This window comes from Sus scrofa, chromosome 13 (genome assembly GCF_000003025.6).
Source record: "Sus scrofa isolate TJ Tabasco breed Duroc chromosome 13, Sscrofa11.1, whole genome shotgun sequence".
NCBI classification, from domain to species: domain Eukaryota; kingdom Metazoa; phylum Chordata; class Mammalia; order Artiodactyla; family Suidae; genus Sus; species Sus scrofa.
The window spans coordinates 40,275,478-40,288,183 of NC_010455.5; the positions used below are offsets into that span (position 1 = coordinate 40,275,478).

General features: G+C 47.6%; 1 protein-coding gene across 5 annotated transcripts in view; it reads right to left on the reverse strand.

The window, feature by feature from the left end:
• The window catches only part of FAM107A (family with sequence similarity 107 member A), a 92,813-nt gene continuing 81,525 nt past the window's right edge, over nt 1,419-12,706 (reverse strand). For all 5 annotated transcript variants that reach the window (XM_021068429.1, XM_021068432.1, XM_021068430.1 and 2 more), the window contains 3 exon segments: nt 6,438-6,612; nt 4,463-4,619; nt 1,419-3,959 (listed from right to left, as the gene is read on the reverse strand). In XM_021068429.1, coding sequence (XP_020924088.1) covers nt 3,852-3,959; nt 4,463-4,619; nt 6,438-6,612 — 440 coding nt within the window. In that variant the 3' untranslated portion in view covers nt 1,419-3,851.

Sequence of the window (12,706 nt, forward strand, 5' to 3'; positions counted from 1 at the left end):
AGTGGGAGGGAGGAAAGATTTGGGACTCAGCACTAAATAAGACAGACCAAATCTGTCCTCATGGAGCTGACATGATTGTTAGAAGAGACACATAAGATAAATAAGTAAAATATATGATAGATGGTAATAAATGGTAAGGAGGAAAAATGAGGCAGGGAAAGAAAGGACAGGAAGAGTGGAGGAGATGCTGAGATATTTAGGGTGACCAAGGAGATCCGTGTTAGAAAATGTAAGACAAAGACCTGAAGAAAGCAAGGGAGTGACTGTGTGGCTCTGCAAGGGCGGAACACCCTGGTCATAGAACAGTGGGTGAAAAGGCGCTGAGGTGGAGTAGGCCTGGTGGGTGTGCAGCCTGGCTGGCTGGGGCTGTGTGAGGAAGTGGGAAGTAGGGGAGAGGTTAAGAAAACCAGACAAGGCGTTCCTGTCATGGCACAGCGGAAACAAATCTGACTAGGAACCATGAGGTTGCGGGTTTGATCCCTGGACTCGCTCAGTGGGTTAAGGATCCGGTGTTGCTGTGAGCTGTGGTGTAGGTTGCAGACACACCTCTGATTAGACCCCTAGCCTGGGAACCTCCATACGACATGTGGTGCAGCCCTACAAGGACAAAAAGACAAAAAAAAAAAAAAAAAAAAAAAAAAAAAGAATCAGACACATAGGATCTTCTAGGTCAAAGGAAGGATTCTACTAGGAGAAGTGACAAGACCTGCCTTAGATTTTGTTTTTTGTTTTGTTTTGTTTTGTTTGTCTTTTTGCCTTTTCTAGGGTTGCTCCCAAGGCATATGGAAGTTCCCAGGCTAGGGGTCCAATTGGAGCTGCAGCTGCTGGCCTACGCCAGAGCCAGAGCAACTCGGGATCCGAGCCGCATCTGCAGCCTACACCACAGCTCACAGCAACGCCGGATCCTTAACCCACTGAGCAAGGCCAGGGATCAAACCCGCAACCTCATGGTTCCTAGTCAGATTTGTTAACCACTGAGCCACAACGGGAACTCCAAACCTGCCTTAGATTTTTAACAGTACCATTCTGGCTGCTCTGTTGAGAACAGGCTGTAGGGGGCAGGGGCAGAAGCAAGGAAAATAGTAGGAAGAGGCCCCTGAAATAATCCAGATGTTTTGTTTCCCTCCATGCCCCCAGCATGCGGCCTGCTTCCTAACATAGAGCAGACACTCACAAATACTGACAGAAGGATGTGTGAATTAATGATGCCCAGACAAGTGCCATGTGCGTATACAGAGAAGGTATAGAAAAACAGATCCCAGGCACTGCTGCTGGGGATCCTGATCCAATAGGTTTCTGATGGCAATGAGGAATTCAGATTTTCAGTACAATCTGCCGGTAATTCTGGGCAGCCAGGCTGAACTATGTGTAAGTTAGGAATGCTTTTGGCTGCAAGGGACAGAAACCAGCAACAATGATTTAAACAAGGAGGGTTTTATTTTTATTTACAAGAATTCTACAGGAGGATGGCTTCTGGCATTGGCTTGGTTAAATAACAATACAGTCAGTGTCTCTTGACACGCTCTTGGCCTTTTTCTTATTATAGCAAGACATCTGCTGTGGCTCCAGTCATCATGTCCTCAGTCAAGGTAGGAAGAAGAGAGGGCCAGGAGATGTTACCCATCTTGTCTGTATTATTAGGAAGACATAAGCTTTTCTACAAGCTCCCATAGACTTCCTCTTAAATTTCACTGGCCATACCTGGTCACATGGTCATCCCAAGCTGCTTAGGTGGCTAGAACAGTAGGAATCTGTACTTCCAGCCTCTGTGGTGGGAGATGACTAGAGAGGAGTTGGGGCTGCCTATGGGAGTGAACAAGGGAGTCTGCCATGGCTCCCCTGGACGATGTGGTCCTTGAGGTCCCTTCCATTTCTGGGGCTTTATCTCCATGATTTGCTGCTTCTCTGATCCACACTGAGTGAAATCCCAAGCATATCCTTGGGTGGGGCCTACTCCATCTTAGATGCATTCTCTTGCTTCTCCTCTTATGTCTGATAGACATAGAGGGCAACTTCTTTGGGGAAGTGGTGGGTTTTATTTAGGGACTGCATTTTTAGCATTATCCTTGCCTAGCAGACATTAACAACAAACATCACCACCTTCTCACTACGACCGTCACACGATGAGAGCCTTTTAGAGCTCACACGCTCATGTCCATATTCGCGCCCCTTAGCCTGCACCACACACAGGAAAAGGACAGTGTCTATGGTCACCCTCCAACCACACACTTAGGAGTAAGACCAGGATGACCCTGTTCCTCCCACTTTTGGTCCAAGTATCAAGTGGCATCCCAGCGGCAGCTCTCTCTGGCAGTCTTGCAAGGTAAAAGGAAAGGTTTTGCTAGCACTGTCCTTTCACCTTGAATGACAGATTTACATAGGGATTTTATGCTTCAGGGGCAAAAGAAACAGGCCTTAAGGTTTAGTCTCTAAATCCATAAGAAGGTCATAGGAACAAAAGGTTGCAACATTTAGTCTTGTATGGGAAGGGATTTTTGAAGAAGAATGGGTGAATTCACTGGACTGGCTCAGGTGATAGAAACTAAGCAGGGGGTGGGTCTAGGTGCAGAGGCAGGAAATGGGGACTCATCAGGGCCAGCCTGTAAGGGTGCAGTGAGGTCTTCAAACCACTTTTGTACAGTTTCAGAAGCCAATGGGAATCACTATATTTGCTCTTCATAAGCTTTAGGAAAAGGTTAACATAAAGCTTTGTGGTTGTTGTTTTTGTTTTTGTTTGGCTAGAATTGCATCCTAACAGTGTGCTAAGAAATGCAGATTGGCAATTATATACATCTCTGGTCACATAACCAACACAATTTGCTAGGCAAGTCTTCCTATGCCAGGAGTGCCTGGGGTGGGGTGGAAAATTAAGAGCCCTCTGGGGCTCTGGAGGTGGGGGAACCTCCAGGACAGAGGTCCACAGGGGTTCGGGGCGGGGCAGAGATGGCTGCAGGATGATTTAACTACCCCTGGATGCTCCAGCCTTGCTGAATAGTGTGTCCTCAGACACACTAGAAGCTTGTCAGAAATGAGAATCTTAGCCTTCACTCCAAATCTACTGAATCAAAAGCCGTCTTCTAGCAAGATCCCCAGTAGTTGATAGGCACAGCAGAGTTTGAAAAGCACTGTTTTAGACTCTGGAGCAGAAAGGCTGCCATCCTGGCTAGGTGCGGGTTACAAGGCCCCGACAGCAAGGGCGCTGGAGAGAAGATAACGGCACGGCGGTGGGGGGTGAGAGAAAGACAGGCAAGTTCCAAGAAGCTCTTTGTTAGTGCGTGTCCAGCCTGGCCTTGCATGAGCCTTAGGGCCGCAGAGGCTGTCCTTCCTCCCTGAGGACACTACTCACCTGACCCGACCTCTCCGCATGCGGCTTCCAGGGTGTCCCGAGGTGCTCCCTGAGCTGCCTCACCTGGCTGAGGGTACCACCATGGGCAGGGTGTTCTCTGAGACCTGGGCTGCCCAGAAAAGCAGGGCCCCAAGGGGGGTGGGCAGGATGGACGGCTGGTCCAGCCAGAGTCACCTGTTCCTTCTCAGCTCTGCCAGAAAAATCTTGGCAGGGCTCTGAAGCCCCTTTAGAGGGTGGTGCCTTGTGGAAGTTCTCCCAGCAGTGGCTTCTTGGAGCAGGAAGGATACGTGCTCAGAAGGAAGAGCCTGGAGTTCAGGAGCTCCCGGCTTCTGGGGGTGGGTTGGAGGGACACAACCCTCTACGGCCAGGCATTTTTATAGGAGCGAGTGTGAATATCTCAGATGTGCCAAGTCGTGGGCCCAGGGCTGCTGTATACAGAAGGGCTGGAGGCGGGGGCCGGGGCAGGGGCGGGCTGCAGGGGGCGATGGAGCTCCAGCAGCTAGCTCTACAGCACCCTCTCTTCACTGGTCAGGGTGGCAATTCTCCGCAGGTTTTCCCTGACTTTAATAAATTCGGGGGCGTGCTCCTCTTCCTTTTCCGGTGGTTTTTCCAGCTGAAGGACAGAGAAGCAGAGATGTGCAGTGGGTAGGGCTAGGGGAGTTCCTATTCTCGAAAGCCACTGGGTTTGGACCAAAGGACTCCTGCCTCTGGGGAAACAGAACCAGAATGTTTTGCCAATAGCCTGGTAGGTGAAGGGATGGAGCATTAGGCTGTGTTTTCCCCGTGAAGTCTAGTTCAAATCGCTTATCTCATCTCGGCCTTAGGTTCTGCATTTCTAATATGGGGATTCTACCAGACTTACAGGGCAGCTGTGAGCAAGAAATCAAGAGTCAGCATGCAATGGATTGGGCAGATGAGGAAACTTTTTCAGAGAAGGGAAGCCTCTAGCCCAAAGTGACACAGCGAAGGGAGTGGCAGAGTGAGGACTCAGACTGGGGTATATCACTGGTTCAGTCCTCATTTGGTTCAACCTCTTCTTTTGTCAGCTGTAGCCACCTGCAGAGCTCCCTGGGCCAGGAGACAGACTGGGTCTGGGTCTGGGGGCCCCTCACCCACCTGGTTCAGCCTCTGTTGCCGTCTCAGCAGCTCCTGCTCAAAGGGGCACTGCAGCCGCTTGGCTTCCAGCTCCTCCTTCTTCTTCTTGATGAGCTGGTTCCGCCGACGGTGCTCCAGGACACGCTGCAGCTCTGGCTTGCTGTCCACACCCAGGCCCCTGAGGTGGGGGAACTGTTAGGAGACACCAGCTTCTCCCCACCCCAGTCTTAGGGCTGCACCCTGCAGTAACATCAACCTATACCATTATATTGCATCCCTGGGAGGTGAAATCATTACTCATTACTGTCCAATTATACAGAGAAGGGAAGTGAGGCTGCTAGGACAAGACACCAAACTTGGACTAAGTCACAGCTATGAAGGGGCAGAATGAGTATCTGTACCCAGGACTGACTGACTGTGAAGACCAGGTTTTATGATAGTTCTGATTACTTTCTCAGGATAAGTCTCTAGAGGCAGAATTGCTGGATCAGGCTATTTTAAAAGATTTTGAATACATATTCCCATCTCCCCTTAGAAAAAGTTATCCAGGAGTTCCCATTGTGGCACAGCAGAAACAAATCCAACTAGGAACCATGAGGTTGCAGGTTCAATCCCTGGACTCGCTCAGTGGGTTAAGGATCCAGCAGTTTTTCTGAGCTGTGGTGTAAGTCACAGATGCAGCTCAGATCTGGCATTGCTGTGGCTGTGGTATAGGACGGCGGCTACAGCTCCAATTCGACCCCTAGCCTGGGAACTTCCATATGTTGCGGGTTCGGCTCCAGAAAAGACAAAATAAATAAATAAATAAATAAAAATAATAAAGTAAATAAATGGTGGGGGGATGACTCTAAAAGGCAGTCTGAGAAAATACTCATAATACAGTCAGCCCTCTGTTTCTGCTGATCAAATTCACATTTGGCTGAATCTATGGATGCTGGCTACCTATGGATACTGAGGGCCGTCTGTACCATGCCATTTTATATAAGGGACTTTAGCATCTGAGGGTTTTTGTTTCCATAGGAATCCTGGAGCCAATCCCCTGTGGATACAGAGAGACTCTTGGAGGGAAGGGTATACAACACTGAGGATGCAAAGTGAGGTCTCTTGGAAGGTTGGTTGTACAGAGCTGAAAACAAGAACGAAAATCACAGCCAGTGCTAACGCAGAAAACGGCTAGTAGAGGGAGCTGTGAAGGCACTACAGCTTTCATCTTGGTGCTCGTGAGCAGGGAGGTAGTTCTCAGGCCCCGTTGCAGAGGGAAACTCAGCCCCCAGCTCCCCTTCTCCACAGTCCCTCAATAATGGAGTCCCAGCCCCGATACCTCGAGCCTGCCTCTCTCATTGCAGCCCCCTGGCCTCCCTGCTCCAGTCATACCCCCTCCATGATTGTGACACTTCTGCTAGACCTTTCCCAGGTCTACATGTCTCCTCTAGCCTACCTTACAGTCTTTGCTCCAGCCACACTGAGCTACTCCAGTTTCCTGTCCATCCACACATGCTCATCCATCTGCTAGGAACATACTGCCTTCTACCAGCCAACACCAACCTCCTAGCCAGGTTGACTCCTGCCCCACCTTTAGGCCTTAGCCGAGGCATTACTTCCTCCCTGAGGTCATCCTGGAACCCTCCCCAGGGCCTTTTCTGGAGTCGCAGGCCCATTTGTGCCTCCATCAATGCACCCATCCTCCCACCTGGTTATGCATCCATCTCCTCTGTGAGGGCAGGAACTGGGTCCTAGTCCTGCTTACACTCATCATCTTGCACATGGTAAATGCATATGGAGGGCAGGTACAGGTGGGTAGCTGAGGGGGAGAACTGGGGCTTTTGGACCTTCACAGTGTCTGCTGGTCACCATGTGGGGCAACCCTCAGATGTCCTCAGCCTCTAGGAGACCAAGGATGGCCACTAGGTCTGCCCTCCACAAGGGGCATCGCCCAAGCCTCGCAGACCTGAGGAGGTACTTGCCAGGCTGAGGCAGCCGAGCGCTCCATCCTCACCTTTTGTGGTTCATAAGCAGCTCTCGGTGCAGCTCCTGGTGGCTCCGGGAGGCCTTCACAGGGTTCAGCAGCTTCTTGGGCTTGATGAGCTCTGGGTTCCACTCTCTGTACTCAGGCCGAGCCATCAGGCCTCCGATGTCTGCCCGCTCTCTTTGGATCTCTGAGTACATGGAGGCTGCAGGGATGAGTGGGGGAGCTAGTCAGAGCTGGGCCCATAGTCTCACCCATCCCCATGGACACAGGTGAAGGGCAGGGGTTTTGTTGTTTGACGGATCTCAGCTCCCTGCCACTTGTACAGACCAGGGCAAGCTATCTCACCTTCTGAGCCTTGGTTTCCTCATTTGTGAGACCTGTGCTCAGGGTTGTAAGGGTTGGAGATGATGATTGTAAAGTGGGCTATAGAAAAGTGCTACAGGTTGACACATGCATGTTTTTGGCCTTTGAAAAAAATTTTTCCAGCGAGTTCCCTTTGTGGCTCAGCGGTTAAACGAACCCGACTAGGATCCATAAAGATGCAGGTTTGATCCCTAGCCGTGCTTCAGTGGGTTGGGGATCCGGCATTGCCATGAGCTGTGGTGTAGGCTGGCAGCCGTAGCTCTGATTCAGCCCCTAGCCTGGAAACTTCCATATGCTTCAGGTGCAGCCCTGATAAAGCAGAAAGAAAAAAAAAATTCCCTCTTCTAACAGGAATTATGTTTGAGTTTTGTTTCTCAGTGTGCTTGTATCAGTGGGCTTGGATAAAATGCAGGGATCAAAAGAAAATATCACCCCTTATTGTCCAACTTCCCTATCTGTAGTTCCAAATTCCCTCATGGATGTGTACCAACTTTTCACTTTCTCCAGATCAAAGAGGAGGGTATGAAATCCCATGACTGCTAGGTCTAATTACATAGTGATGGTTGTCAATTTTAATGCAGCTGTCTGACTTCTCGATGGCCTCAGTTCCACCACAGTAGCTTAAAATTTGTCAATTTACTTGAAATTCAGGCAGGAGAGCTCACTCCCCTCCACATTGGCTCCATATCCTTGAAATGCCCAAAAGCAAGTATGAGAGTGAGAGAGACAGAGATAGCCTTAAGAAAAAGTCTAAAGGGGATGACACAGCTTGGCTATTAGCTGCATATAATAGAATGAAAATTTAGGCATTGGCTCAGCTCCCTTTATGACTCCTGCTTTGCTGAGGTTGAGCCTCTACTGTATACTAAGCATACATACTGTGGCAGTGTCTGGTCTGGTATATAGTAGACACCTCACAGATATTTGTTGGTAATTAATAATAAAATTTTTGAGGTTGTACAGATGTTGAAATTGAGGCTTTGGGAGGCTGGTCTTGGTGAACCAATGCCTTAAGACATGTGATTTCCACGAGGCACCTGAGAGAGGTGTGTCCCCAATAGCACAGCCCAGCCTCTGGTGCCCCACTTGAAACCAGCCACTGTGTTGCCTGTGGACAGACCCTCACTTTTTCCCCCTCCCACTGGGAAGAGGAAGAAACAGCATTCTCTGCTTGATGAATGGGAGTTCTCCAAGTCAGCTAGACGGCGATGGTGGTCTGTGCAAGAACCTGTAAGTGGGTAGTAGCTCAGTGGGATTGGAAATCACAGGAGGAAAGGAGCTGATGTGGCATAAATTGCAAGGTGACATGTTAGGGAATATAAGCGTCAAAGGGGAGATGACGCTTTGCGGATGGTAGCACTCCAGATGCATGCTTGGCATTTCTATTATTACCTATCACAGTATGCTGTTAGGATTGAGACCCTGTTTGTAAAGTTGCTGTGTAAACTGGAAAAAAGTGTTAATTATGTTAAGATGTTTTGGACGCAGCCAGATCAAGTGTCAGAGTCTTGAGATGTAGTTGCTAATTTTCTTTCTTGAATTCATGTTCTCAAAACTGTTTCTAAAATGAGAATTCTAACTAATTTTCTCTTTTTTCATAAGGCTATTTGTTTCTCTAGTTATATCCTTCTTAATTTTTTGGTCCTTAACAACTAATCCTGGTAGCATTTAGTAGTTTAAAATGGGCACTTGACAAAATAAACAGTTGGTTATACCTACTCCCTCCTTTAAAAATGTGGATATTTTCTTCATCTGTGAGATGAAGTTGTCTGGGAGCTAGCATATTAGAACACCCTGATTCAGACTGGAGTTTGGGGAATTTTTTCCCCTTCTGCTGCCTTTTCCCATTACCACGTTTCACTGGTCCCTTTATCTGAGTAATTCTTAGCGACACTCTCCTTTCTATGTCCTTAGCGCTCATCATACCCAGGCTATTTTCACACCACACTTAAAAAACTGCTGCAGCACCTTGACTGATGGTCCCGTCCTTAGTCTGTATGTCCCCCAAACCTTCCAGAGCTTCATACTTTTCACCAGTCACACCATCTTTAAAACTACTAACTCTAGGAGTTCCCTTTGTGGCGCAGCAGAAACGAATCCGACTAGGAACCATGAGGTTGTGGGTTCGATCCCTGGCCTTGCTCAGTGGGTTAAGGATCCGGTGTTGCCATGAGCTGTGTTGTGGGTAGCAGACAAAGCTCAGATCTGGGCTTGCTGTGGCTCGGGTGTAGGCCGGCGGCTACAGCTCTGATTAGACCCCTAACCTAGGAACCTCTGTATGCTGCGGGTGTGGCCCTAAAAAGAGAAGAAGACAAAAAACAAAAACAAAACAACTATTAACTCTATATTGCCAAAGTGATGAAATAGGAGACAGAAAAAAATTATACAACTTTAGGAAGGGAGAGGGCAGAATTAATATTTGTGTAAGCTATCACTACTTACCCAGAATTTCCAAATGGATTAACAAAAGAGCATTTGGAACTAAAGAGAGTATTCAACCCTGTGGCCAGATACAAAATAAGTACACAAAACCAAGAGCGCCCGTGTAACAGGAATGGCCACTGAGAAAGTACACAGCCATGCAGTTATTCATTCATCCTACAATATGTTTGCGTCACTATAATTTGCCAGCTCTGGTGGTAGACACTGGACACACAGAGATGAACTAGGCCAGCAAGGCTCCCACTCCCACAGAGCTGACATTCTCCTAGAGAGGCAGACAGCAAACATGAACACAAACCAGCAAAAGTAAGCAAATTGGAGGAGGCCGCTCAAGAAGTCAGGGGGTGCTGGGATAGAGACTAACTGAAGGACGCTCCTTCAGCCAGGTGCAGCGGGAGGCCTCTCTGAGGAGGCGACCCTTAAGAACCAACGGTTGAGAAGGAAGAGAGAAGCTGTGTGGTGAAAGGGAATAGCATGTGTGACTCACATACCTTGAACAAGCTTGGTCTGTTTAGGAAACAAAAAGGCACAGTGTGTCTGGAGTGGCGTGAGGAAGTGACAGGGAGAGTGTCTAGAGGGTGGACGGGTGGTTTCAAGGAGAGGAAAGATCGCGTCCGAAAGGTCATTCTCACTGCTGTGTGGGGAAATACTGCCAGCAGGCTTGGGGGAATTTTTTATTTGACTTTGGTTTCCTTTACTTCCATTGGGCAGCCTCTGTCTTTCCCTGTTAAATTCCAGAGGAAAAACATCTGATTGGCCCAGCTGAGGATACTTCTGTACAACGGGGTCCTGCGTTTTCATTGAGCAGTGGGCTCTGCAAATTATGTAGCAAGTCCTGCAGCCCAGGTCCAAGCAATGACCACCTCTGGCTCAAGAATCTGCTCCAGGCTTTTATCTTTTTTAAGAATAACAACAGAGGTAAGGTGTGACAGATGGTGTTTTGCTGAGACCAGGGTGATGTGGTGGTTGAGGCAGGGGTCCTGGAGGAGGTGGCTGGTTCTTCAGCTCAGAGCTGCCAGCTGGGAAAAATCTCTGCCTTTGCCAGTTAGTGTTCTGAACTCCAGCAAACGTGTGCGATCCATGGACGTGTGTGTGTGTGTGTGTGTGTGTGTGTGTGTGTGTGTGTGTATGTTTCCAGGGTTTAGAAAGCTGCTGAGAAACCTTCCTGCCTTTAGTTTAATTAAAAGAGACCTTTGTGTAAAAGAGCCTCACATAGGTGTTGGAATAAAAGAGGCTGCCCAGGAGTTCCCAATTGTGGTGCAGCAGAAATGTGTTTCACTGGTATCTATGAGGATCCAGGTTCAATCCCTGCCTTTGCTCAGTGGCTCAGGGATCCGGCATTGCTGTGGCTGTGGCGTAGGCTGGCAGCTGTAGCTCTGATTAGACTCCTAGCCTGGGAAATTCCATATGCCATGGGCGCGGCTCAAAAAGCAAAATGAATAAAACAAAAGAGGTTGCTCAACAAAGGGCAGGTGCTTGGCCAGGAAAATAGGGCTCTCCTGGGTCCAGCTGGGCCTCCTGAGAAGAGGATGGATCCATTCCCAGGGCTGCTCTGACCAGGTCTCCCAGGCTGCTGGGGTATCTTGAAGGATCTGAGACTTTCAGGGAGGTGGCCATGATGGGGCAAAGAGGTGAGGTGAGCATAAGGTTATCTCTGGAAAGAAAAAGATGAATGCCCCAAGAAAGAGCTGGCAAGGAAGAAGGCCAACTGAGAAGACAGTTGAGTGGCTAATGAATATCCTTCACTGGTTGTCAGAGGAAGGCAGAATGAAGCTGAGGGGTATAGTCACTTGAGTCATTAGAACCTAGACTGAAGAGTTCCCATTGTGGTTTAGTGGAAACGAATCTGACTGGCATCCATGAGGATGCAGGTTCAATCCCTGGGCTCGCTCAGTGGGTTAAGGATGTGGTGTGGCCTTGAGCTGTGGTATAGGTTGCAGATTCAGCTTGGATCTGGCATTGCTGTGGCTGTGGTATAGGCTGGTGGCTACAGCTCCGATTTGACCCCTAGCCTTCGAACCTCCATATGCCATAGGCGAGGCCTTAAAAAGAAAAAAAGAAAAAAAAAAAAAAAAAAAAAAGGACCTAGATTGAATGTGGGCCCAGCCCCTTCCTAGCCTTGGGCAAGTGTACCTATCTTCTGCAGCAGGAGTCTGAAAACTACAGCCTCTGGATCAAATCCAACCCCTTTGGAACACCGATGCCTACACTTGTACTTACTGTGTATGGCTGCTTCTGCTAGAACAACAGTTTTGAACAGGTGTGACATCTGCTCTTGGTCAGCACAACCCCCAATAAACAACCTAACCTCACACCTAAAGCAACTAGAGGAAGATGAACAAAACTCAAAGGTAGTAGAAGGAAAGAAATCATAAAGATCAGAGCAGAATTAAATGAGATAGAGATGAAAATAATAGAAAAGATCAATAAAACTAAAAGCTGGTTCTTTGAAAATATAAACAAAATTGATAAACTCTTAGCCAGACTCATCAAGAAAAAAAGAAAGGGCTCAAAATCAATAAATTTAGAAATGAAAAAGGAGAAATTACACCTGACAACACAGAAATACAGAGGATATTAACTACTACAAGCAACTGTATACCAATAAAATGGACAACCTAGAAGAAATGGACAAATTTTTACAATGGTACAACCTTCCAAAACTGAACCAGGGAGAAACGGAAAATATGAACAAACCAATCACAAGAACTGAAATTGAAACTGGGGTTAAAAAACTTTCAACAAGCAAAAGTCCAGGACCAGATGGCTTCACAGGCAAATTCTATCAAACATTTAGAAAAGAGTTAACACCTATTCTTCTGCAACTCTTCCAAAAAATTGCAGAGTAAGAAATACTTCCAAGCTCATACTATGAGGCCACCATCACCCTGATACCAAAACCAGACAAAGACTCCACACACGGAGTTCCTGCTGTGAATCAGTAGTAACAAACCTGACTGGTATCCATGAGGACACGGGTTTGATCCCTGGCCTTGCTCAGTGGGTTAAGGATCCAGCATTGCTGTGAGTTGCAGTATAGGTCTCAGACACAGCTCAGATCTGCCATGGCTCTGGCTGTGACATAGGCCAGCAGCTACAGCTCTGATTCAACTCCCATCCTGGGAACCTTCATATTCCATGGGTGAGGTCCTAAAAAGACCCCCCCCAAAAAAAAAGACTTCACACACAAAAAGAAAATTATAAACCAGTATCATTGATGAACATAGAGGCAAAAAACCCCCAAATATTGGCAAACATATCCAACAATACATTAAAAGGATCATATACCATGATCAGGTGGGATTTATCCCAGGAATGAAGAGTTCTTCAATATCCACAAATCAATCAATCTGATACACCACATTAACAAACAAGAATAAAAACCATGTGATTATCTCAAGAGATGAAGGAAAACCTTTTAACAGAATTTAACACCCCCCCCAAAAATTTAAATTCAACACCCGTTTCTGATAAAAAAAAAAAGAAAACTC